The 27,290-nt window shown below is 39.8% G+C and overlaps 2 protein-coding genes across 3 annotated transcripts in view; one reads left to right on the plus strand and one right to left on the minus strand.

The window, feature by feature from the left end:
* ALG5 (ALG5 dolichyl-phosphate beta-glucosyltransferase) lies at positions 1–21,534 on the minus strand. 2 transcript variants are annotated; one of them, XM_033052238.2, is made up of 10 exons: positions 21,200–21,534; positions 19,614–19,755; positions 18,211–18,257; positions 17,478–17,546; positions 16,166–16,258; positions 14,520–14,633; positions 13,143–13,202; positions 10,318–10,469; positions 2,457–2,542; positions 1–1,257 (listed from the first exon to the last, which is right to left on the minus strand). In XM_033052238.2, the coding sequence occupies exons 2-10, from the start codon at positions 19,720–19,722 to the stop codon at positions 1,145–1,147; spliced, it is 843 nt and encodes a 280-aa protein (XP_032908129.1). In that variant the 5' UTR covers positions 19,723–19,755; positions 21,200–21,534; the 3' UTR covers positions 1–1,144. The 2 variants fall into 2 exon arrangements, with proteins under 2 accessions (XP_032908129.1, XP_032908128.1); XM_033052237.2 differs by lacking the exon at positions 21,200–21,534 and adding an exon at positions 20,750–20,851.
* The window catches only part of EXOSC8 (exosome component 8), an 11,548-nt gene continuing 5,282 nt past the window's right edge, over positions 21,025–27,290 (plus strand). The window contains exons 1-7 of the mRNA XM_033052239.2: positions 21,025–21,086; positions 22,775–22,811; positions 23,840–23,903; positions 24,430–24,503; positions 25,065–25,110; positions 26,110–26,215; positions 26,300–26,345. Coding sequence (XP_032908130.1) covers positions 21,070–21,086; positions 22,775–22,811; positions 23,840–23,903; positions 24,430–24,503; positions 25,065–25,110; positions 26,110–26,215; positions 26,300–26,345 — 390 coding nt within the window. The 5' untranslated portion in view covers positions 21,025–21,069. The remainder of the gene's footprint in view (positions 21,087–22,774; positions 22,812–23,839; positions 23,904–24,429; positions 24,504–25,064; positions 25,111–26,109; positions 26,216–26,299; positions 26,346–27,290) is intronic.

Genomic DNA, 27,290 nt, shown 5'->3' on the forward strand with positions numbered 1-27,290 from the left:
TATATTTTTGAGAATTTATTCCAGTACTTTATAGAAAACTGAGGTAACCCTAACAGCAGCAAAACTCAAGCCAGTATTACAGAAAAAAAAGAAAAATCACCAGTGAATTCACATGTGAAAGTACAACCATACATTGTTAATTCTTTAAAGCTCTTCAAATTGGTACAAGTTTCAGAAAGACAGATTGGCTTAGTTTGTTGGCAATTCACAGCTACTTTGAAAGCACAAATGAAACTGTTACCATACTGTAATGCAGTGTGACATTAGCATGAAAGAGTCAAGACCCCTCCCTCAGTCTCTGATCTCATTTGATGCATGACAACATCAGACTGGCATTACTAATGCACAGGTCCCCAGTGTACACTGGATCTCACTTTTGCATGCTTTGAGCTTTCCATACCCTTTTCACTACAGACCTGTAGATGTCAAGGACTCCTAGCCTTGAGCATACAGTAGTAAGTATGTACAAGAAAAATGCATTTATAAAAGACGTTTTAAATTAAATGTGCTTTCTCTTGGACCTTCTACAGTCTGGAAAACATCTGCAGTTTCATCTCCGGAAAACTATTTCAGCTTCAGACAAAAACAATTGGAATGTTGAGAGACTACTGGAAATCCTGAGAAACAACTTTATGAACATTACTGCTATAAGTCAGTAAAATCCATTAATGTTTCCCATAACATTGAATCTAAACATGCATCAGTGTGAACCATGAATGATAATTCCAAGTTGCAATATGGTCTAAAATTTCCAGATATGACAGAAACAAATTGCTGTGGTCATTCACAACAGAACATTGCAAAAGGTAGAACAGAATGTCTCTTTTTAATATGTACAAGGAGATGTATGATGAGACAAAAGCAGATATATTTATTTGAATGAATTTATAAGACACATTAAAGCTACCATTTAATAAAAAAAAAACTGGATTATCGCTTAGGAAAATCTTTCTGGAAATGCTTTCTTTTTCCAAAATGTAGAAAATCTCTGCTGACAATCTTATAAAACATACACATACTGCAAAAATGAAACATACAAGAGGAGCAATGAAGAATTACCTCAGCTTTCACCACCACTTCACTTGATTGAAACTGTTCTCGTGTTCCATTAAGCATAATAATATATTTGGAAAATGTAAATAACCTAATTACATTTTTTTGCTTCAAGCTTCCAGGCACCAGTCATATATCGCAGTCGTATAAAAAGAAGATCCCTGCCCATCTGCAGCCAGCTCCAAAAGGGAACTAACTTAGAACCTGTGATTAATGAAGAAGAAAATCAGAATGACATTGTTAGAAAAAAAATGAGCACTGGCATGACACACATTTAAGCAGTCACAAACCTCTGCATTCCCAGCATACTCACCCCCAGATTCTAGATCTTAAAATTAACAGAAAATTTGTATTTTTAAAGCAATTGCTCTATAGTAATTACATTATGCCATAGGTGGGACACTCTGGTTCGCAAGCTGCACATTAATTCCATGTATGTTACAAGATGCGCAGTGCTCTCCATGACAAGGCTTTGTTTAAGTAAATAGGAACCTGAACACCAATAATTAAGCAAATTATTTATCCAGTAACTTTGGAGAAGAGGCCCATCAGCTTGTCTTGCAACAATACTACAAAGCTGCCAATCTTCAGGCAAGGCAAGGAACCCACACTACAAAACCAAGCCTTTTGCCATCTCTGCTAACATTTGTGTTAGGTGCAATGTACACATGGAACTCCACTGAAAGGAAACATTTCTAGTAAAGTTGGCTCAGGGCATTCTCTACTTGCATCTTTCATCGTTACTACAGTTCATTATGATTTCTGTTGTTCAGGGGTTATGCTGAGGAGATTAAAAGAAAGATAAAAAAACATGAGAAGGGCAAAAAAATAGAAGAGCTGCATTTGACGGGGGGGAAGTGAGCTGAAGCAATCAATACGTCTTAAGCTGGCTCTGCACTGAAGAAATATGCATGGAGCTACACTTCCCAGCAACTCAGTGGCACAGACCTCCCTACAGGTCTCAAACAATATCACATCTTAAGAAGAGATGTTGCTCTAGAGGAAGCCTTAATAGCTGAGAATTTTGGAAGGCAAGATACAGTGAAATGGAACTGAATCAGTAAGTGATGATTGTCAGACTCCCTGCACAGTGTTTTACAATTGTACTAATTTATTAACACATTACAGCAAGAGGACATGCCAAAGTAGTGTTTTGTCCTAGCAGTGTAATTCCTTATTTTTGTCTCCAGTGGGACTGCAGAGTTTCTCTGCCATGCTACCCCTTTACCTGCTCTCTTCTGTACCAAGACATGGCAGTAGGCTTGCAAGGACATCGAATTCAAAATTTGTATGGGAAGACAGCTGTGTGCTATCAAAACTGGATAAATAAGGCAATAACCTTGGATCTGTTCTTCTGGATTGACATGTCAGCAATATTATAAGAACATGACCTATCTCCCTACCTTCTATTTCAGTCCAGTTGACAGCAACTTCTGCTATAGGTATTTTCATGCGCTGGGCTATATAAAGAAGCTCCACATCGAACGCCCTGAAGAAGAACAGGAAATACCAAATATAATCACACATGCTCCCAGAAGAAAGACAGTGGAAATGTTAATTAAATGACTATTCAGTTATGCAGTTGGTACCAATGCTCTATGGGTCAGATACACGTGGATGGGAAATTAATTTTTCTGACTAAACATCTCAGATCACAGCCAAAATACAGACAACAATAACAATACTTCGCTGTGTCCTGCTTTTGAAAGTGTAGATGACTCTGTGTTCAGCCCACTGCTTGCTCTTCATTCTGTCACAATCACAATTTAAACATTTTTGAAGACAAAGCAGTCAAATGTACAGTGTCACTCCACATCTCTAATACAGTTTCATCAAAGAGAACAACTACCTGATCTGATGGGTGCTCCTTTTACTTTCTCAGTCAAGGAACTCAAGGCGGCAGCATAGAAGTGAGAAATCATTCATGTTACCGTGCACAACAGAATCCAACCAACAGTTTAGTGACCACTTAATGCACAACACAAAATCCCTCTTGAGAGACTTGTCTTTTTTGTTGGTTCAATTTTTTGCAGGTTGTACAGCAAAATGAATTGGGTCAGTGATCCTGCTCTGTCTGGTGCTCCTTCTTGCTCACTTTGTCCAGAATACACCTTAATCCTCTTGGTTCTCTGCACAGAGAATTGTCTGTGTGTTTCATTCCCGTAAATGCATTCTCAAGTGCGCCTTCTGGCTCAGAAACACCAGACTTTTGATATTCAACAAGTAGTTTGGCAGCTTTTAATGCTTTTTTTTTTAAAATGCTTTTGTTTAAAGATCAGCATATGAAATTGCCAGTAGCTACTACTGACAGGGTTGAACACAAATCACAATTATGAAGATTCTGGTGATTTGCCTTAAATTCTCGTTGCTAAGTCCAAGAGAGTTTTCTTTTGAAAGGAAAAAAAGTCTTTTGCCACTGGAGAAAATGTATGTATTAAAGGGTTGTTTGAATTCATGTCTTTGGTAATTCCATTTAACACTAGAGAAAAAATGGAAAGGAACAGACAAGGTGATCAAGAAGACACAGTTTAGCAGGTTGCTTGCTAAGTTCAGACATTATTTCCTTCTAATTCAAACCACTTTCTCCTTTTAAGCAGCACTTTTCTGTAAAACTATTAATAAATGCAACAACAACAGCAATTCACTTCGAAATGTGCACATAGGTCTGACACACACAGGTAGATTCCCACTGAAGTACAGACCACAGCAGGCTGGCTTGCTGGTGGAATCACAGGCACACACACAAACCTGAACTTGTGCTCTCCGTGTACATGACAGGAGAGCCACTGATTCCAAAGAGGGCAGCATTAAAACAAGCAAAGGCAGCACAGACAGATGTTATCTACAGAGACTACAGCTATTGTGTATAGGGAATTTAGAGCTACTTTGTAAATCTGATTTTGATTAGGACACAGGCCTTTTCATTGTCACCAAAAAAGTTAAATTATTTTTTTACCTCAGTGAACTAAATCTGCTCCAAGCAGCCTTGTCATTTCACCGCTTTCTTTACATGAGGGTTGAATACTATTTTATTAATCACTCTATAGTCTCTTCTACTGAAGAGGTATTATTTAATTTTTTTGCTTACATTTTACATTTGTGAGCCAAAAACCTAATGTATTCACCTTTGAATGTTTATGAATCATGTGTATTAAGACTAAATCTAATTTTGTAATACTTACTACTTAAATGACTAAAAATTTTAAGAGACGCAGAATAATTGCCTGATGAATTAGACTGTACGAGTGGCTCTAAAAGTATTACACAAACTATTAGCTTAGTGAACTAATAGTTATTTGCAGTAATTCCTGTGGACAACTGATTACTGGAATGTCAGCACATACATCACAGAACAACAACATTAAATAGTTCTGTGAAGTACAGGGCTCAAAGTAAGAGATTAAAAGCACAGGAATTAATCAGGTTGAACACTAATATTGTTACATGTGGTTGCCATTTGGGTAACAGTGAACATATCCTGAAATTAAAAAAAACCCCAACTATTCAATGCTGAAAGAAGAATGACTTCAGTAGAACACCACTGGGTTACCATTTTTCATCCCTTTTCCCCACCACCTTTCAGTAAACCAGAACGGTTAGTGAAGGAACACAGATTGCAGGGTGCTCAATACGCTGACAGCAGTACAGCCATACAGCAGACCACCAGATCCAGATGGTACAGGAGAAGCATACAGAAGCTTCCACAGCCAGGATTAAGCTCGGGTGTGGTAGACGGAGCCTACCCTAGAGGAGATCAAAGCCACACCAGTGCAATCCTGCAAGTGCAATCCATGATTTGCTACAAAGCCATTGGTGAGCAGTTAACCTGTGACAGAACTGCTCCTAGAAACACCAAGGTATTACTTACACCATGTACTTAATTCTGCTGCCTCTTGGGAGGGGGACACACAGCCCAGAATACCCAAACTTGGCTCCAGCCTGAAGGATTTCAGGTTCCAATCTAAGTACTCAGAGTTAGATAGCCAAAAATCTGAGATGTGAACAATTTTCCCATCTATTTCTAATAATGGCTCCATGATGTGGTAATTACCATAAACATACAATGTAAAGTAAAGCAAAAAATTCTCCATGTGGTTGTGTTTTGGTTAAGTAACAATTTAAGGCAATACTGGCTAAAATTAATTTGAAAACCAAGTTGGTAGGTGTTTAATTGAATTCAGTCTTTTTAAACTGAATCCTTAAGATGCTTGAGCTTATAAAATACCTATCCTTAAAAATTATTCTGTATTTTAAAATTTCACTAAGACTTTCTTTTTCTGGACCAATATTATTTGTTTCAAAAAACGAAATCAGGCCTTCAGTTATAATGTTTCAACTGGAATTTACGAGTTTTGTACATCCAAGATATGTTTTTCCAATAAACTCTTAAAGGCAAAGAAAACAGCCAATGGTCAAAGAGGTCTAACAATGAAACAGGATGCCAAGTGGGCTAGACTGCCAAAACTGCCCTAGCTGAACTTGGGCTTTTGAAACTCCACATGTCAGCCAAGAGTAGGACTTTGTACAAGACAAACCAGACACAGTTAAAACAGCAAAAATATTTTTGCGTTGACTAGACACTCATAAACAATTCTACTTGCCATGCATAAAACAAGGAAAAAAACCAGTTCATTCCACTGCTTGTGTTGGTCTACACTGGCACAAAAGTGGGGGGAAAAAATCCCTGTAGAAATATGAATGCTTATTTTTCTGTCATTTTTATATAGCAATTCATATTTAGAGCTAAGTGACAAACTGGAGAAACAAATATTATTTTTTTTATATTGATCTTTCCCAGATTTAAATGTGAAACAGCTTGCCCTGTTCAGTGCACAAGGCAACTTTTATAGATAAAACTAACAGCAACAATTTGATCCCTTCATTGATCTGCTGGCTTGTATAATGCAATCATAAATTGCCACTTTACAAAAATATGTCAATCAAACCAGGACTAGAACTACATTTTGAATTTCCCCTCCCCTTATCATAAAGGTGTAACTGTAATTGCTATGTCTAGTTCTCCTAAGGATAGACATTTTCTGGCTGGAAGAAGATTTATCTTTTTTTTTGTTGTCAGAAGAAATCAATGGCCAAATTTAGGATAGGAAAACTCAGCCAGTGAAATCATTTAATTTTCCAGTATTTCCCCTGTGCATCAAAATTTAACATGAACAGTTACATTTTTCAGGTCAAGACTGTCGATGCAGAACTAGACCTTCTTTTGTAGCCTGAAGTGAGTAATTCCAACTGTCTCTGTTATGTTTTTACAATATCTCTTTTAATTTTCTTTTAAGTTTTAAATTAAAAAATCTGCTCCATCCATTTCTGAAAAACAGATTAGCTGTGTAATCAAATTCAGAATCTAAAACACAAAGCATATGCTCTCTGTTCAAAAGGTTGCTTTAATTTCAAACTAATGTCAAAACTTTGCTATTTAGAAAGTAAATTTCAAGAATGTTTAGTTTATATTCATATATACACTGCCAAAGGATAGTTAAACAAAAAAGACAATGAGAACACTCACAAAAAAAAGCCAGTTTAGTATGCAAGCATTATTTCTTAGTATCAAATACATAAACAGTTTGTAGAATCTATTAATTTTCAAATGCCTTTTAAAATTTAGGGTTAGATTAAAAAAATATTCTAAGAAATAGCTTGGTCTCTTTAAAAAGTGTTACGTGATCCTTACTGCCATAATGATAAAATTGTATTTCTCCTTGCATGCTTCAGTTTCAAGATTTCCTAAACATAAGCATCTATAAATCAAATTCAGCACAGCAAGAAGAAAAATCTGGTCTGTTTTCTAGTATTTTTAATATTAAAGAGGTGATATGCACATCAATGTCCACTGGAATGGAAAAAACATGGTGAAAGCATAAAGAAGTGAGGGTCTAAGCAGGTGGGAATTATTAGACAGCTGATTTTATAGCAATTTTATATTAATGTCATGAGTAAACATGTTATGCATCAATCTTAGTCTAAGTATATTTATAAGTATTCACCTAGCACTGCAGTATCCCCACAAATCCAAGCCTGACTAAGCTTGAACAGACAGGACATGATTTGGTTTGGGCAGAAGCCTGGTGTTCATTCCCTTCAGCAGCTCACCACGTGTTCCAGTGCAGCAGCTGTGGAGCCCTCGCCAGGCTCCAGGACGAGGGTGCTTAACTCAGATGGCTTTTATCCTATTAAATCCAGCACTCTCCTCCATTATTCCCAGAAGATCTGAGCACTGACCACACAGAACTGAACACTCCTTCAAGTACTTAAGAGATCTGCACCCCACTTGTGGGATTTTAAGATTCAAACAGAATCAAATAATTTCCTTGGATGTCAAGTAGCCCCAGTGCAGTGACACAGAAAATAAATCCAGATTTCAGAGCCTCTTATCCAGTACCAAGATAGTGGTTTCTCTGCTATGCCTTGCTGATGGTGTTTCAGTATGAACAAGTTGCTCTGTGACCCAGCTGGGGATTCCACATTGTTCCAGGTCAGCAGAAGTACAATGCTAATTACTATTTCTTACTCTTCTGCCTCCATAGTCATGATATGTACAGAACCTCTACGGCACAATGTCTTAACAGTTTGCATTTTCCTTTTTACAAGTGTTATGCAATGGAAAGATATCAGGGGCCAGATTTGCTTAAAATGTTTCCAGCATTGAGCTGTTTAGATTCTGACACAATTATATTCTAAGAAATCTAATGCAATGAGATGAATGTTTGATGTCCCGACGTAATTTTCAATCGCAGTTACCCCACCTGTTTGTACAACACTGACATTTCACTTAGGACTATAATTTCCCTGAATATATATACTCTGCCCACCTATACTTACACCCTTATACCTCTCCATCTCCCAGTTTATTTCCATATCTTAGGAACAGTAACTGGGAAAGGGACAAAACTTGATTTGTGCACTGACAGGCTATCTTCCAGTTACACATGCTAAATGACTAGCTGTCGAGCGAAAAAGCAACTTTTGAGACCTTACTACATGTTTTTTTTCTTCAGCAGTGGCAATAATCTGAGTTTCTCTCCTCTAAGATGTTTAATTTTCCACAAACCTTGCCAATGCTTTTGATCTTGAAATCTCTACTGTTCTGCTAGATTTGGTTGAAATTAGCCAATCAATATAAAAAGGAAGGTGGGTAAACACAGAGACTGTTGATTGATAGATGAGCATAAAACCAGACAATATATTGGCAGTTTGAGCACAGTTAAACCAAATTTTAAAAAACCCAAAAAACCTATGGCTGTTTTAGGCAAAATTGTGACTTAAAATTATCTGAAGAGCTTCTTTCTTGGTTGAATTTGAGTTGCTCTTTTCTTGACACACAAAACAAGCATTCTTCATCACTAGCCAGGACATTTCAGGTAAATAAGAAAACACACAGGGGATTAGTTTGTGGATTACTGTAGATAAAAGAACAAGAATATAAGGCTCATCTTCTAGTGCCACACACAAGGCACAATGAACTAAGACACAAGGATATGGTAAATCTACACCAATTACATAATTACTATAAAATGTTAGCAATATCCCTTTTTCACTGTTTTTATTCCAGGATAACGGGGTACAATGCAATTGCTTTTACTCTTTCATTCCTTTGGTGCTAGATAAACGAAGTGGCAGAAGAAAGCTTGTTTTTATCTAGAAAATACTTTATATAACCAAAAAGTCCAATTACAAAAAAAAATCCTTCTGTTTAAAAAAAAAAAAGATTTAAGATTGCATTTTTACAGTTGAAAGTTATTATCCTCACTTATTTCTTTCAGTTTTCTTCTTGAAGTGCTTAAAGTGAATTTATAAAGTGAAGTTACATAAGGCAATTTTGAGATGTGCACTTCTGGGTCTGACATATGAGTTTATGTATTTTTGCATAGACATGTATTTAGAAAATCCCTGGATGTGAAATTTACAGAGCTTTACACACCAAGACTGGGTTTGGAGGTAGCAGCACAAATCATGCTTCTGGCTCAGTCTCCTTTAGGGCAATAAGTAAACCACTCAGGTGGGAAAGTGAATCTCTGACTGTTGTTCTGACAATTACAGACTCAATACAGCAATAGCTCTACATTCCACACGAGATTTGTGTGCCCAAACACAACCTTTGCAACTGCAGTCTGGAGGAGCAGTACAGCTGTCAAAGCTCAGTCTAAAACTGAATTGGAATTGACTAGGACTGTAGGACTGCATTTGGGTATGGGAACATTGTTCAGCAGTTCTGCTCCCTGTCAAGCAAGTGGAAGCCCATGAGAGATTTCCCTGAATAAAGACAGTAGTTTGAAGAGGCTTGATTACACCTAATTAAACTACCCTTTTTAGCAAAAATTGTGGCATAGAAAATTTATGGAAATTATGGTATTTGTGTGACAACAGTGCTTCAGTCCTATAATAGTAGTCATGGCTTTATCACTCACATACAGGAACTGTTCTAGCTCAATTACCACTAAAGGAGCTCTAAAGTAATTAGAAGACTACACATAATTTTCTGTTGTCTTAAATTAATGGCATCTGTCAGTGGCCCTCACATAAAATACTTTAGCAAGAAAAAAAGTAAAGAATAAGCATTTGCTTTCACTTTAAAGTCCTCAACAATTACAAACATCAGATATTGATTTTACATAAAATACTCTGGTTAAGCAGTACTGAATTGTAATGTATAAAAAATAACACTGATAAGAGTTTTGAATACTCTTAACATTCTTTATCATAAGAACAGCTTCTCTCCATTTCTTACTCTGCTTGCATGGCTCATATCCGTAGAAGGAGAGAGGACTCTCAGAAACTGGGAGTGAATTACAGCACCATGAAAAATTATTAGTTTGAAATTTCTTCTGGAGGTGACGAAAAAAGAGTTATTGGGATTTTCAGTTTTTTTCCTCTTTTTGTCCTCTCCTCTTTCCTAAATAATTACCATTTCCTCTGAAAAGGCAAAACCAAAATATCCTCTCTAAGATAACATACATCTTTTGAGAAACGAGAATAAAATTAAATAAAGAATAAAATTAAATACTCAACTACTTTCCTAAAATGTATCTTAATAAGAACATATAACTTCTAGCAATTACCAGGATACTTTAGCCAATTATAGTACTGCCTTCATGGCAGCTTCGATTTCTTGTTATGTTAAACCGAGCAGCAGGGATTTGTACATAGACCTCACATGCTTCATTGTAGCTGCAATACTAAAATTACTTTTTCAAACCCATGTTCAGTTTTTAAAAAAACACCACCAACATAAAAAAAGGAACAATTTACCAGCGTTCTATGTGAAGGTTTGAGAAAGTCTGCAAGGCAGCTTCTCTGGTTAGAAGTTTAAATCCGCACTGTGTGTCCCGGATCTCTTTGACACAGAGAAACCACACCAGGAAGTGGAACCCATACATGAGGAGAGTTCGGAAGTAAGAGCGCTGTGGACAAAAGGCAAGAAGTTAAGTGGCTTCATTTGAGTGATGAGTGAAATTCTTGAAGAGAGCTGCTTTACAGGACAGTAACCCTGTCTTGTGATAGCTTTCAAAGTTTGTAAACTGGTTGCATTTTGCACTGCAATGAAAACAGAACTTACCAATTGTTACAGTCAAACAAAATTTTAGCTGAAAAAGAAACATTTTGATCTAACGAAAGACTTGCCAGTCATGTGTATAGTCTAGGATAGGAGAAATCCAATTTCCCTTTTTCCATCTTCCCAGTTCAGAACACTTTCTCTGGATTATGCCTTATTAAGTAAAGCAGGAACCTGCACCTGGATTTCAGATAATTAGTGTAACAGTCGTAGTATCTTCTGTGTGATTCTTTGGAAATAAACAATGGACCAAGTGAAAACCAGGTCTAAAGTAAAGGCTGCTGTGCAAGATATTTCATTTTATATTTCCAGCAATGTTATAGTTATCTTTTTTGTTCTTTTGCTTTTACAGATATATTTTACATTCCTGATAAATGTTCCCAGCCTACTGTTTGGTTACACTTGTGTTCTTGACACAATAATCATACAGATAATTTTCTCCATGAACTCCAGAGGCTGGAGTCTGGATTTGCAGAGGACCCTCTTAGTCTTTTATTCAAGACTGTTCCTAAACAATTAGAACTGTGATTCAAAAGTTGCTTCTGAACTCACTGCCGTTCTCAAGCTAAATTTAAGTGATTATCTCTATGACTGCAAGCCATATATCATGTAAAATCTTTAGGAGCCAATGATTCAACTGTTAATCTGGGTGATAAGAGATGCCTTTAAAGCCAACAATTTAGAATCTCCCTTGACACAGAGAAGATGCTTGGCTCATTATCTAATAGCCTTTGGCTCAAGGAAAACCAAATTCATAGCCTTTTGAAAAGTGCTCCTGCCCCACATTAATGGTGGATCTGGTGTGGCTTCTTTGGCTCTTTTGGCTCTTACCAGGGCCAGAAGGGAAGTGCTAGGAGGCTGCATGATAATCAGACAGAGAAACTGTGCACTTACTTGACAAAGAGGAGTTCCTGGGTTATAGTTACAGTATAGATTCATTAAAGGACATTAACAACTCTGGAGGCAGACCAGAATTCTTGATGTATTGATACTGAATGCAAGACTGAAATTACAGTCTTAATAAATTCAATACAGTTGCTTATCACAGTTTCATTCTACAGTTTTAGATGTTAATAAGTCCAGAGAGAAATCCCAACTTCTAAAAGATTGCTCTGCAGCTTTTTTGTACCTATTGCACTATACAACAGTCTTGTCCCACTATAGTAAAGGTAGTCTTTCTAGTTCAGTCTAGGGACAACTGGGTGATGAAACAAAATGTGCTACACATTTCAAGCAAATCAATACTACCTTACCAGTTTGTGATTCCTCTTTTAAAAATTCAGAAATATGGGGAGAAGCAGGAAGCAAAGGATGGACATGTCTGAAAAATTGTATTTTTGTATTACAAGATGAAAGTCCTGTTTCAATTCCTCTCCCTAATGTAGCAAGACTTTCAAGAAATATGAATGAATGAAAAAAAGTCTGTCCACATTCAGCACTTGACCATGCAATGAAACACTTTTTCTAGGCTCCTCTTTATCGGCTATATAATCACCCTGTAGTAGTTCCTAGTTTCAGATAATGATAAAGGTTTTTTCCTTGTTGGGTTTTTTGATATGGTTTTTTTTGGTTTTTTAATTTTTTTCTTTTTTTGTGAGGATGCTAATATACACTCAACAGTATTTGCAAGAACTCAGGAAGTGAACCACTCCAATATTATCTCATAAACCAAAAGAAAAATGTACAGATCTACCAGGGGCTGAACACTACCAGTGTAGCTTCTTCTGAACTTCTGTAACTATTTTAGTAGTCGTGCATATATATATATATCTTAGAATAATTTCAAGTACTAAACATCAGTATAAATAAAGCTTACTCTTGAGAACATTCACCATGATGAGCACATCCAATGACACTAAAAAATGAGCCCAGCATTGTGTCTGTTGCAATACAAGTTCCATGCCTGTGCTTTGTCAATTACTGTCTGCCAAGACATCAGAAAATCAGATGCAAGATAAGGCCATGTGCCTGTGCATCACTGTTTATTACACAAGAGTCACACATAGAACAGTACTGTCTGTGTGCTCAAAACTCAGAAATTTTACTATGAGTAATACAGAAGACTTAAACCACTTTCCCATGAATAGATGTACTCTTCAAACAGCTGGCTGCTAATTATCCCTAACTCATTTTAAACAGGTTTCAAGATCTGCAAGCCAAGTTCTTGCACTGGAAGGAAATCAATAATAATGAACTCATCAGCTGCCTTCCATACCAGCCCCAGTACGGTTACTAGCTACCAATTCTGTCAGGGTTTAGACGCTCTGCTTGTGAGATATTCTCAACTATAAAAATTAAATCCATAAATTGGAACACTAACTGAAATGAGTTCAAAGTGCCTGAAATCTAGAACACATCCTTTGTATATGACGGAGGACATCCTGTATGTTTGACAAGCTTTTCCTTATTTTTAGCTTCCATTCTTTTACAAATATTGATCATGTAATTGCAAAATCTGTAGAGCAGAAACAAATAATGGAAATATTTCGTTATTATTACACAGCAGGAAATGGAAACAAACCTTTGCTATTGAGTCCTTCTCCAGATGAGCTCTAGAACCACAGGAAATAGCCATCCCCTTCTGTACAGGAATATAAATTAAAGAGTTATTACTTAAACTAATATTATTTGAATCAGTGGAATCTTGTGTTGAGAATCATAAAATTAAAAAAAAAACTTCAAGGCTATACACTTTTCTGCTTCCTGGAGCTGCACTTCTTCTACTGGTAGGTTTTGAGCCTAAATCAGTCTTCTACAATTAAGAGATAATCTAAAGTTTATTACAATTTGCATATGGTGCATGCAAATTGCCTCAATTTATTCTGGTCTAGTTAGGCTTTACACTGTTTACTTCATGCATATGACAAATGTGTTTAGCAGCACATATAATTTTGCAGCATTCCTAGGAACTAAATGTTATAATGTACATTTTCCTTAAATATTGCACAATGGAAGCAATCACAGAATAAAGCACTTGTCGCACTGATGTATCTCCAAACGAAAAAGACACCATGGTATCCACCAAAAATATAATCTCAAATTAAATCACCACGATCAAAACAACAAGGTTTAACACTATTCTCACACTGCTGCTTCTCACATAAAATCTCTCTAAGCTACTCTATTTGAGGGCAGTGCTGGAGAACCAGCAACTGCTGCCACCCTGGTAGGGAAGAGAGTCAGGGTCACGAGCTGCCCATTGGGTCCTGCACTTGTGGCTTTTGCACTCGCAGACTGCAACGCCTTCCACAGCTACATCTCCTGCAACTCTGTCTGGAAGGCTGCACGTCTCATCTGGCAGTCTGGAAACCAGCTACAGGTACCTTGCTCATCTGCATTTAAGCAGAAAATAAACCTCTGTTTTTTCAAGTCAAGCTCCCAAAAGAGAATGACTGTGCAGGGAGGTGTTCTTGTTCCACAGGTTCTCAAATTTTTGTTTACAATAAAAGTTCTTCTAAATACTGTCATTAAACTAAGGACCCTGAGAAAAGAACACCTGTATAAAAGAGGGCGGAATTAAGATGCACCCTTAAAGGTATATAGGATGACATCAGATAAAACGAAAAAACAAAACAGTTAACAAAGAAAACTAAGTAGGTATCACATGGTATTTATAAAGAACAGAACAGAACAACTTCAAACAATTGGAAGGAATGACAAACAGCAAATAGAACACTCTGTACTGCCCTGAAGTAGGCACAATGGACACAAGGGAGGTAGAGAACTCAGTGAAAGCTCCTTCTGACAGCCCATTCACGAGAATTCTAGCCTTAAGTCTTCAGAATTACACCTACATCTTCAACTGGATCTCAAAATATTTTAAGAGAACTACAAAAGTCTATCTTGTGCATTAAAGTATGCACGTGTATTAAGTAAAAGCATGAGAATTTATACTCACAGGCCATGGCCGGAGATTCTTTAGACCTTCTTCTACTTTTTCAATATCTGCAAATTTTGTAGCTCCATCTGCATCAGCCATAAGAATCTTTTGTCCCCGAGAGCTAAAGACACCCTACAATGAAAACAGTCAATAAAAAAAATCAACACCTTTGAAATCAATTATTAGTTATAAGCTAGGTGGAAGACACTCCAAAAACCTAATGTAGTAACAAGACAGTAATGTCTCACAGATTCCACACAACAGGTGAGTCTTAATATTCTGCTACTAACAACAGTTTACCTATTTATATGGTAATAACATCTAGAGACTTCACACTGAGTGTCCATGGTGCCAATGAATGCACATGAAAGGCTAACAATCATTCTCAGGAAAACCTAAATCCAAAAGTCAACAAGTTGCTACAGTAAGCTCCAGAGGGGACCATGAAGAAGAGATGATTAGCAGTTGCCACTGCACTGGATGGCTTTTCTTTGTCATGTGAGCTATGGATAGAAGGATGCAGTGAGAGTTTTTCCTAACACTGTTTCAACAAAATTCAAGATCTATTTCGCAAAATTAATTTAAGATTAAGTCTCAAGTCACAGTATCACTGCAAAACATTTGTGATCCACAGGTTTTACAGCTTATTTTGCCATACACTTGACCAGAAAAATTTCATAATTTTTAAAGGGGTCCAGACAGGAAAACAATTAGCAGTGGGTGTGATAAAATTACTGTTGCAGCAAACACGTGTGTGTCTGGAAAAGCCTGTCAAGGAAGTAACTGTACACACATTCACTCTACAGAATGCATTGCAAAAAGAAAATTGTTCTCCTTCTCTTGGAATAACTTCAAAACTGTATCTCTTACAACAGTTCCATATATTCTAATACAATGTTCTCTCAATTTCCTATAGTTACTCCTTTTTCATAAAAAATAAATAGACATACTAAAGATAGAGCTGAAAATACAGATAAAGACATGTCACTGACAATCCATAGATGATACCACCCCTTTTCAGAAAAGCAAAGTGTCATTCATTATAGGAATACAATGTTCCTTCTAAATGTGTAAAAACCATTACATTTTTAGAACATGTTAATCTTATGATAATATCTACATGAAAGCACGAATTGTGCTGTTTTGACTATCGAGTGTGGGTGATAGCAGTGGGCTTCAGTAAACATAGGCTTTGCTGGATGAATTCTTGTTTATCAGCCATAGCCATGTTAAAAACCACAGCCACAACCCGGAGAGTGAAGTTTTGTCTACAAAAGCTTAACTTTAATCTGTAACAGTTTTGGGTTGGTTGGGTTTTTTTTGTTTGTTTATTTTTGTTTTTTGGTTGGCTTTTATAAATGCAAGCCTATTTCTAAGTAGAACTAACATGAATATGAAATTCAAGCATTTTTTTCCACTTTGAATTCTCATATTAAAAAAATTCTTTGTTATTGATCTTTCTGAAAAGACAACACTGTTACCAAGATCTAAACTAAACTTATTTTGAAAGACATTTTTGCTTTAATTTATAGAATCTGTACTTACTTTTCTCATAATCATTTTGTTAATGCATTGAATTCAAAATGTCATTCAGCACAGCTTTATCTTCTGCATATTTGGGCACAGGTAGTTCAAAGAGAGAAGGAGATGAAAGTATTAATTACCGTCCTGACTGCTCCCCCTTTCCCTCGATTTTTTTCCAAAGATATCACTCGCACTTTGTCACTTCCATATTTCTTGCTGTACTCCTTTGCAACCTGACAGATACACAAAAATCCAGCATAAAGCAAAACCAGGAACCAAGGGAGAAGTGTACATTTGCTCACCCTTCAAAAGAAAATAAATTAATAGCACAGAGTTATAACCACTTCAGTTGACACAAATACATTGCCAGTGTTCACTGAAGTCTGTTTGGGAAAATAAAACACAGCTGACAGTCAAAACAAGAAGACTGAAGAAACTAAGCAATGTTCAATAAGACCAGGATATTTCCCTAAGCAATTTCAACCCCCATCCTCCCACCTCCAAAAACTCAATCCTAATTTAATTTATATCATACTATTACAGACCTTTTCTATTAACACCAATAGTTAATAAAAGAAACACAATTTTCTATGACAGCCCCCTATTTCTCACTTGTCTTGCTGCTATATTTGTGGCTTTGAAGAAAAACTTATATTGATCTAAAATTCCATTCACACTGCAAGGATCTGAACATTTTGGTACACATTGTGGGGAAGAGAGAACATGAGTTTTATCCAATTTTTTTCTAAAAGTTGTCTTGAGTCCTTTTAAGTCCAGAGGCCTGCAGCCATTGTATGCTCAGTTGAAGGAGATGGTAGAAAGAATGTACGGCAGTCAAAAATATATACCAGCAGTCCTTAAAGCTATATGCATTTTAGTCTCTAGCTCAAACATCTTCCAAGCAGTAGGAAAAAAACCCCACAAGCTGGCAAGCCTTCCTTGGCATACATCAAAGTTGAAGCAGCAGAATACAGAACTATTTTGAAAAGACTGCTACTGGCACGTGGATTTTTAAATTAACAATCCTGTGAAGGGTGTGGGAAAGAACTGTGTCAGCTTTTCTCTCAATCACAGTATGAATGAGATATTTTAAAAGACTTTTCAGCTTCCTCAAATTCATATTCACATCATCTCTACGCACATGTAGAGTATTTCATGAGAAATTTCTTGAAGTTAGAATTTTAGAATCTCAGCTGCAGGGAAAAGGCTGTCACAGTTGCCAATCAAGAAAACCTGAATTTGCAAAATAATTACATGTGTATTCATATGCATATGTGCCCTCCACAATCCATACATGACAATGACAGAAATAATTCAGAATGTGAACTTCAACTGTCAACTGCTTCAAGTACCAAAATAAAATACAGACCACTGTTATATTCCACAAATACACAAAAGTCCAAACAAAATTACAAGCCTCTGATTGCTTGGGAAGAAATTTATTTTTCTTACCTTTGCAGTTTGATCTTTACTACCATCATTAACCACTATCACTTCATAAGTGAATGAAGGATCTTGTTTCTTGAAAATAAAAGCAGAAATAATGCATTTCATCCAATTTCTTAAGTAGGCAGTAGGTTTTTCAAACATTGTTATTTTTTTCTCCCCAGCAGTCATTCATATTTTCCAACAAACACTGATAAGATGCAGCAAATTTGTTAAGATGGCATCATTAAAGAATTTTGCCATATTTGATGCAGGTACTGTTACATTGGCTTATCATGCTACCATCTAGAACTGAAAAATCAATTCAGTTGAAGAAGATGGAAGCTTAGAAAAACATCGCTTTTAAGAAAATCCAAACAAAACAAAACCCAGAAACTTTTCACAATGAGCTTCTTATCCAGAGAACAAATCCTAATGAAGAACAGGCGCTTATGAAACTCGTTGGAACAAACCAGGACTTCGTTTAGAAAGTTAAATGCATGGTTAATCCTTAGCTCTGTCTTGGACAGATTTACTGCATATGAAGATTTTTTCATCCTATAGTAGCATATTAAATTTTTACTTATTTAAAAATCCTTTCTGTCACTCAGTCTAAAAACAACTGATAAGAGACAGAAGCATTATTTCTAAGTGGCCAGGTACTACTGTTTTAATGTACACACTAGCATAACAAAGTGACTAGATCACTGAGTCGTTATACACAATACACAGAAAAATAATGAATACAAAAATAAAATACCTGTCTTTTTTCTAGATAATCCAAAGCTTCATCCATCATAAGTGGCACTAGAGAAAAGGTGGAGGAAGTCAGGTCAGGTTAGTAGATTATAACAGCAAAAGTACTCGCACAAGCAAGCTGAAAACAGCCACAAAGCAAGGCTGAGCAATCAACTCTTTCATACAACATTATCTTCAGTAAACAAGCTTAGCAGCTGCAACTCTTAAATGCTGTCCTTTCTGAATGCAGAAAGAACAATGAAGAAAACCACACATACTATAAAAAGATAGCATAAAAACATTTTTTCTGAGGAACCAACTTTTCATTTTGAAGTATGTACAGTAATTTCACGACTATAAGGCGCACAGGATTATAAGGCGCACTTCCGGGTGTCGGCAAATTTCCGAACTTTTGCCGATATATAAGGTGCACTGGACTATAAGGTGCACTTTTTTTTTGCAGCAAGGATCCGACCCCAGCTCCCCCTGTGCGGTTGCTGGCCGAGGCCCCGCCTCCACCCGGCTGCTGCGGCGCCGTCTCCACCTGGCAGACCTGGCCCCGCAGGCACCCGGCAGCCGCGGCAGCCCCAGCCCCGCCTCCACCCGGCAGCCTCAGTCCCGCAGGCACCCGGCAGCTGCGGCCCCACGGCCCTGCCTCCACCCGGCAGCCGCACCCCTACTGGCTCCCCCTGCAGCTCGCAGCTCGCACTTCCGGGTTGGCAAATTTCCGAACTCTGTCCATATATAAGGTGCACCGGACTATAAGGTGCACTTCCGGGTTTGGGCCAAAATTTTAGTCAAAAGGGTGCGCCTTATAGTCGTGAAATTACTGTAATTCTCTACACAACATTAAAGGAAAAAAAAAATAAAATCATTCTTTATGACTGACCCAGTAAACCAGCACTGACTTTTATCTATTTGAGCAAGCAGTCAGCTTGTGAACTGCCACATCAACTTTAGAGTTTGATTATTTCTATCACATCTGAAAGCCTTCACTCAGTATCAGGTACTCCTATCTATGGCCAAGTCAAACACAAACACGTGAGCTCATCTCTTTTTCTGCTTGTCTGAAGCTGCTGCTATTGTTTAAGGAGTGGGAAGTTCTCAAATCAATTTTAAAAGTATTTTACTACATCTCGCCTTGCAGTATTGACAGGGGCAATGAACAGCCATTCTTCTAGGGTTCATTAAAATTAAGAGGATTCTTACAAGTGCCCCATGCTATTTTCAGCAGTAGAAATCAAGTTACACAATGCCTTAATTTTGAAATTCAATGTACTTGGACTGTTTTCTGGTAGCTATGTCCAAAATCTGATACATAATCTGGTCTGCCAGAATCTATTGCTAACCCAACTAACCTCTACATCATTACAGTAACAACAGATAGATTTTTTCTTCTTTTCCTCAAAACAAGAAAAATCTTACACCGGTTTTCCTCATTGTATGAAGGCACAACAACAGAGAGTTCTCTTGTAGCAGGATCATGTATATTTGATGCAGATCCTTTCCTGTATTCAACATCATCGTTTGGCATTGTTTTGGCAGTTACATGAGCGATTGCACAAATCTGTGATGAAAAAAGAAATGAAAAAAGTTGTCAAGCATTCTATTAGAAGTTTACCTAGCTGTTAAATGTGCTACCAGAGGCAACCAAGTGTATTTCAGTAATGAGGTGGAATTTCACACAAGACCAAAACACCCTCATGCCATTTGGTTACTCCCACTCTGACTGACCACTGTCAGCATCATTGGCTGTTTCTAACTGCACAGCATGCAGCTGCCTCCAAAGTCGTGGTCGAAGCCCCTTCCCCAAGCAACCCTGAGGACACAAGCAGGTGTCACCTTAGATGCCCCACCAAGCCATTGAAATCAATGGCAAGGCTCATGACCCGCCAGACAAATGTGCTTGCAAAACTGAAGCTCTGATTGCTTTATGCATGGCTAAAAATAAGCAGTAGAACTTGGGCTGCGGAGCACTTGTACTTGGTGACATAGAATCACCTAGGTTGAAAAAGACCTCTGAGACCACCGATGGCCCAACACCGCCGTATCAATTAGAGCACTGCACTGAGAGCCACGTCCAGCCTTTCCTCAAACACCTGCAGGGACGGTGCCTCCGCCACCTCCCTGGGCAGGATGCATACGTGGCACTGTGGACAGGCAGCAGAATTTCGCTTTCCAGGGGGTCCAACTTCTCAGTCTCGCAGGGCATTTCGGATACGCAGGGATTTAGCAACTTCCCAAATGGTTAAGGCGAAGGGGTTACCCGGACATTGCCCAACATGTCTTGTAAGGCTGAAACGCTCCGTCTCGGTCCCCTTTACCAGGCACGGCACGCCACCCTTTGCCGAAACACGTTCCCCGCACAACCTCCCTGCCGGCTCCTGCCGCCCAGCCCGGGCCGGCCCTGCCGCCTGCGGGGCGTGCCGGCACCGCGGGACCGCCGGGCAGGGCCGGGACCCCGGGCAGCGCCCCTGCCCCGCACCGGGGGACGGGCACGGGGCGGCCTCGCGCACCGCCGCCGCCTCGGACCCCCCGGGCCCGCCGTGCGCGGCTCTCACCAGCACGAAGAGGAAGGCGGCGAGGGCCGCCAGCGCCAGCGCGGCCGCGGGCAGGGACAGGGGCAGGGACGGGAGCGGCGGCAGCGCCATCGCCGGCGGCAGCCGCGGACCCCAGCGCGCCGCGACAGCGACGTGACAGCGGCCGCACCGCCCGCCGGGTGCGGCTGGGAGCCGCCGGCGCCCCCCGGCGGTCAGGACCCGGCAGCGCCGCCGCCTTATTGCCGCCCCTATGGCCGCCGCTGCCGCCGGTCCGCCCGCGGAGGCTGCCGGGCGGGCGGGCCGCCAGGGGGCTCCACATCCGGGGAAGGCACGGCACCGCCATGGCGGCAGCGTTCAAGTAAGTGCTGGGCCCGGCGGCCGCGGGTCCCGCCCGCGCCTCCGCCGCCTCTGCCCGCGCCCCCATCCCTACCGCCCCATCCCCACCGCCCCTGCCCGCGCCCCCATCCTCTCCGCCCCGGGACCCCTGAGGGCTTTGTCCCGTCACCGCCGCGGCGCGCGCGGGGAGCGGGCTCGGCGCGTCTCGCCGGGATGGGGTCGGTGCTGCGGGGGCTGTGGGGACCCAGCGTGTGCGGGAAAGGCTGAGCCAGCGGGGTTTGGCCGCCGGGAAAAGGCCCGGCAAAAAGCGGAGCTCAGTGAGGCCCGGAGCTAGCTGGTATTAGAATCGCAGAGTATTCCGAGCTGGATCCTTAGAGATCCCCGTGTCCGAGTGCTGGCCCTGTGCAGGACGCCCCCAGGAGTCACAGCACGTGCCTCAGAGCGTTATCCAAGCACTTCTTGGACTCTGGCAGTGCTGTGGTGCTGTGATCTCTGCCCTGGGGAAGTTCCAGTTCCAGTGCCCAATCACCCTCTAGGTGACAAAACTTTTCCTACTTTCCTACCTAAACCTCCCCTTACACAGTCGATAGCACTATAAGGAGGTTAAAACTGTACGGAATTCAATGACTTCCCGTTTATAACTCGTTTTACAATAGTGAAATGGTTTAGGTCAGAGGGGATCCTTCCAGTTCATCCAGTTCCAATCCCTCTGTCGTGGGCAGGGACACCTTTTGCTAGCTCAGGTTGCTCAGAGCTCCATCCAGCCTGGCAGGCACTGGGCATCCACAGCTTCTCTAGGTAGTCTGTCCGGCATCCTTGATTCTAATGTGTTTATGGCTTGAAGGCATCAAACAAGGTTTAGCAAGTGCTGTTGCATGAACTGGAAGACAGCAGTCCTTTCATTGGGCTTGTAATCCAGTAGTACAGCACCAACAGATGTGGAGCCAACAGGAGCCAATCCATGCTGGCTGTTATGTTTTGATGCCTCTGTATGTTAGTTTGCATTTGGAAAACTTGCCTATTCCATTTATCTTTTTTCCACCCCTGCTCCAGAAGCACTATTTTAACACAGCTGTGAATGCTTCATTTAAATATTGACAATGCTTTTTATAAAAGTTTTTTTTTTAACCTTAATGATCCCTATTTTAAATACTAATACACAGATACTATTACTAGTGTATGATTAATAATAAACATTAATTATTTCTCATCTGAAGCACTGCATGAAGCATATTTTGTAATTTTATATTTTTCTCAAAGATTCTAAGAAAAACTGAATAATTTAAAATTTTTATACAATTTTCTGCGTCTGAATGCAGTCCTTGAACTAACAGATATTTCACACATTTTAGTAAAATTTTGCTTTTCTGCATTCCTTGAAAGGCATTCTGTACCCTTCTGTCACCAAGTACTTCTTTTGATTTAAAGCTAATAGGATTATTGAAGTGAAAGCTAGCAGTTTTTGTTCAGTGTGTGTGCAGGCAGGTTCCTTGTATGGAAGAAGCATTTTGGAACTGAATTTAGGAAAATAATTTTTTTTAGGTTAGTTTAGAGTTTCCTCATTGTTCTGTAACTGTGTTACTAAGCAGCTTTGTCAGGCATCTTGGTTCCCAGGTTATTTATTGTGGGTTTGTGCTTGCTGATTTTTTTTTTCCCATGTCTTATCTACTTAGGAGTTTGCATTTGAACTTCTCTTTCTATTTGTTACAGAACTGTAGAACCTTTGGAATATTACAGGAGGTTTTTGGTGAGTGAAACATGAGATGCTTGCATAACTTCCTTATAGTGAATTTTTTCTTGCTTGCTTCTGCTCTTCTAACTTGTCTGTGTGGAAATCTGAAACTATGGAAATGGAAACTGAAAAAAAAATCCCCAAGAAACTGTTTGAGCAGGCAAAAAACATTTATGCTCTTTAGAACATGTTTTTCTTTCCATCTGTGGTGTTGATGCTGTTCATCCTGATAGATAAATACTTCTGTTGATCTTGAAATGAGTTCAGGTTAAATTTGACCAAGATGGTGATGCAGGTTTTCATCTAGTACAAAATTATGTCAAACCAGGCTTTTACATGCTACAAAAATTAGTAATAGAGACTATTGCTGCTAACCATGCACACTGTAACTGTGGAGGAAAAACACTGACTTTTGTTACCTTAAATTAGTTAATCTATTACTGAAGTTGTATTGACTTAGAAATGGGTCCAGTATTACTGCAGTTTTGGTTCTCATTACTGAACCAAAAGTGTTTTCTTTTGAAGCTGTGATGAGTAAAAATTCAGACCTAAAATGATGTAATATTGTTTCAGTTTCTAACTTAAGGATTGTGTGTTGCACAGCTTCTGACTGATGGTATTTGAATGTTGGGTGTTCTTTGGGTGCAAGGATTTTCTTGTTTTCTTTAGTTCACTCAAATTTTAAGAGCTCCAGTAAATAAGGCAGACAGGTAGAAACTCTCATTTAAGTTACTAGTGCGTGTTCATTATTGCATGATATTCTGAATCTAGCCTCCTCCTGTAGTACCTACCCTTGAGACAATCAGTCTATTGTTCTATTTTCTAAATAAATTTAAATGAATTTTAAAAATCAAGGGTTTTCTTTTGCAGGCCTACAACCACAAAGTGTGTATCAGTTGATGAAAAGACAGCTAGAGAGTGATGAGTTTTCCCTAGCATTTTTGAGAAGAGAATATTATTTTAATGAACTTCTGTAGCAAAAATATTACTGTGTTATTTGAAAAATTATGTTTTCTAATTTGAAGTTTGTAATTTTTCTTTAGAAAGAGAACTGTCGGCCTGATGGAAGAGAGTTAGGCGAATTTCGGACAACCACTGTCAACATAGGCAAGTGCTTAGGTGGAATAATAATAATGGGGGAGGTATTGTTAATATCAGGTTATAGAGGTGACCTTAATGACTTGCTAATTGGTTTTCTTGGTTTTTGCATTTGGAAACCAGGAAGGGGAAGGATTTTTCTTTACAGTTTCAACAAGCATGAAAGAAAATGCGTGGTAGAGTAATAGCCTTGAGCATTGTTTTCAGTCCTGTTCCTGGGCTCATGTGCACAGTGTAATTAATCAGTTCTGCTCCTGTATGTGCAGCACCATTTAGGTGCCCTCACAAGTTTGCAGATGACACTGAACTGGGAGTGGCTGATATGCCAGAGGGTTGTGCTGCCATCCAGAAGGGGCTTCAGCAGGCTGGAGAACCTCGTTCACACAGAGATTCTGTCCCACTCTGGATTTGAAACTTTGCTTATCCTGTGTTGAGTATAAAGTGATGGAAAGTAAACACTTTGTGAAGGTTGGATGTTATTTAATGCCCTTTGAAGGGAAAATAGATTTTATTGAACAGTACTTTTTCTCTTCAGGTTCAATTACAACTGCAGATGGTTCTGCCCTGGTGAAGTTAGGAAATACCACGGTGATTTGTGGAGTAAAAGCGGTATGGATGGTTTTTATCTTTATTTATCTGTTAGCTGACTTTGTACATTTGTGTTTGGAATTTATCACCCTCAGAGTTACAATAACATGCCAGTCACATGCAATTAGTCTTTCACCTCAGTTACTTTCAGACCTAAAAGTTAATATATAATGTAATTGTGTAATTCTACCTGTATAGTCTGAGAACATGCATTTTTGTGATGCTCATTGTGTATGGGGAAAGACGTATACAAAACAAGTCCTTGTTATTTCTATATAAAATCTCTGTAATTGAGAAGTTCCTGAACATCAATCAGTAAGTGCACTGGGAATGAGCTGGCTGAACTGTTGAATGCCTTGTAGCCTCAACTCTACTGCTGGCCTGCCATGACCTACAAGACAAATGACTGCTCGTCTCTGTACTGAGTTCTTCCACAGAAAATCTACAGACAAGAACTCATTAAAAACAGCTTTTGTAAATCTCATTGTAATGATAACTGGGAAGAAAACAACCATTCACATATAGAACAGCTGGAAAATATTTTGTACAAAGTTTTGGTCTTAATTTTTTCTATTTCTTCAGGAACTTGCTGCACCTGCAGTGGATTCTGCTAATAAGGGATATATTGGTAAGTGTTTAATTATGGATCTTACTCAGGTTTTGTATTGCTTCAGCTAAAAGGTTGTGACAAATATAATGGGAAGATTTTTCTTAAAAGAATTAATTTGGATCAAATTTTATTACATCCCTTCAAATTAATTTAAAAATTGACATCTAGGCATCTAGAATTCCCTTTGCTCTGCTTATGAGTTTTCCATATACAGCTACCTTTTTATTGCTAATTCCAGCCTGGGCATGGAAGGAAACTTGCAGCAGTGTGTATATTAAGAGGGAGAAGGTAATCTATAGAAGACAGTGGCATGCAAGGCTGTGTAAAGGAATGTTAACTTCTGTTTCAAAGTCCCAGTAGGCAAAAAATAGAACTCTTAAAAACAGTGAAATAAAATCTGTTTATTTCTTAGAGAACTGTACGTCCCGGTGGTACCTCCCCACTCCTGTTTGGAGTTTCATTGGAAATAAAATAATTCTGTGAAACTGAGAGCTTAGATGAAATCCCTTTTTCTCAGGCATCTCCCAAGTATGTTGTTTTCAGTGAGCTTGACTATACTTATGTTCTTTTCACCAATGTTTATGCACGTTTTTACTTCAAGTCTAAAGCCTCAGGTTTTAATGGTTGATGAAAAGCAGACAGCATACCAGTAAAGTCAGGCAGTGGGTTGGAAATGCTGCTGTTTCTTGATCTGCTGAAAAACGCTTAACACGTAAAGAAGAATTGGTGTGGGTCATGATAGAGAAGGATTATAAACAGACAGTAGTAGGAGTGTGTGCTTTTCCAAGGAATATAGTTTCTGAGGACAGAGAGTACTACAAGTTCTTTAATACAAACTGGTGCATAACTTCATTTGAGGGGAGAGTTAGGAAGGCTTGATTGAAAATTCCTGGTCTTGCCTTTCATTTGAAGTCCATAAAATGGTATTAAGAACATCTGTTTTGTGGGTTTTTTTTTTTTTTTTATTACCCATTGCCTGCTTTCTTTGGTTTATGACTATTGATTCTTGCTACTTAGTTCCAAATGTAGAGCTGCCATCCCTCTGTGCAGAGAGGTTTCGGTCTGGACCACCTGGTGAAGAGGCTCAAGCAGCGAGCCAGTTCATAGCAGATGTGATTGAAAAGTAAGAACCATCTTAGTGCTGTTAAATACAAGGAACTCTGCAGGACAGTTTTCTATTTCCTTGCTTAATATCATTTTATTTTAGTTCACAGATGATAGTAAAAGAAGATCTGTGTATTGCCAATGGCAAGGTAAGTTGTATCTCAGAATGAAGAGGGACATAGTAACAAGATCACCGTACCTGTACACAAGTACAAATACAGAAGGCATTTGAGGTTATGTGGGATTTTAGTGTTTTTGATTTTCAGTCTTCATAGCTTAGTTTACATCCTAAGTGCAAAAATCAAATTACAGTAATTTCACGAATACAAGCCGCACCAATTTGACCAAAATTTTGGTGGAAACCCGGAAGTGCGGCCAATATTCGGGGGCGGCTAATATATGAACAATATTCTAAAAGCTGCCAACACGGAAGTGAGAGCCCGTGGCAGCCCCAAGCCAAGCTGGAGCCCGGCCAGCCCCGGCTGAGGTGGGAAAGCCTGGCAGAGGCGGGGCCAGCGGCGCGGGGGAGCCCGGGAGAACTGGGGCTAGCAGTGCAGGGGAGCATGGCAGAAGCAGGAAGCCCGGCGGGTGGGGCTGCCTGGCAGCGGGAGAAGCCCAGCAGAATCGGGGCCAGCAGCGTGGGGAAGCCCGGCGGTGTGGGGGCCTGCAGTGCCGGCCAGGGCGAGCAAACACGGCGGCGGTGCAGACGGGAGGGGGCGGCCGGCGAGCCTCGCAGCGGCGGCAGCCCCGCCGGCCGGGCGAGCGAACGCGGCGCGGGGCGGTACTGACGGGAGACAGGGGCCAGCGAGCCCGGTGGCGGCGGCAGCCCTGCCGGCAGGGTGAGCAAATGTGGCAGCGGGGCTGTGCTGACGGGAGAGCGGGGACAGCGAGCCCGGCGGCGGCTGCAGCACCACCCGGCCAGCCCCGCCGAGCCGTGGCACCGAGCTGGGCCACCCGGCCCCGTCGGCAACCATGAGCGGGCCGAGCCTTCCTGGCCCCGCCCCGAGCCAGTAAACCCCGCTATGCCGCGATCCTGTTACTAATTGGCCAATTTGTGAAAGCTGCGCACGGATTCTCGCTGTGAACGAAAGTGC

Source organism: Catharus ustulatus, chromosome 2 (genome assembly GCF_009819885.2).
Source record: "Catharus ustulatus isolate bCatUst1 chromosome 2, bCatUst1.pri.v2, whole genome shotgun sequence".
In the NCBI taxonomy this organism is placed as follows: Eukaryota; Metazoa; Chordata; class Aves; order Passeriformes; family Turdidae; genus Catharus; species Catharus ustulatus.

Coding starts and splice junctions, on each gene's coding strand:
- ALG5 (XM_033052237.2), bottom strand. CDS start 20,839: ATGGCGCTGCCGCCGCTCCCGTCCCTGCCCCTGTCCCTGCCCGCGGCC. Junction 18,258..19,613: donor ATACAATGAGGAAAACCGGT/GTAAGATTTTTC, acceptor CCTTTTCTCTAG/TGCCACTTATGATGGATGAA. Junction 17,547..18,210: donor ATTATCTAGAAAAAAGACAG/GTATTTTATTTT, acceptor TTTATTTTCAAG/AAACAAGATCCTTCATTCAC.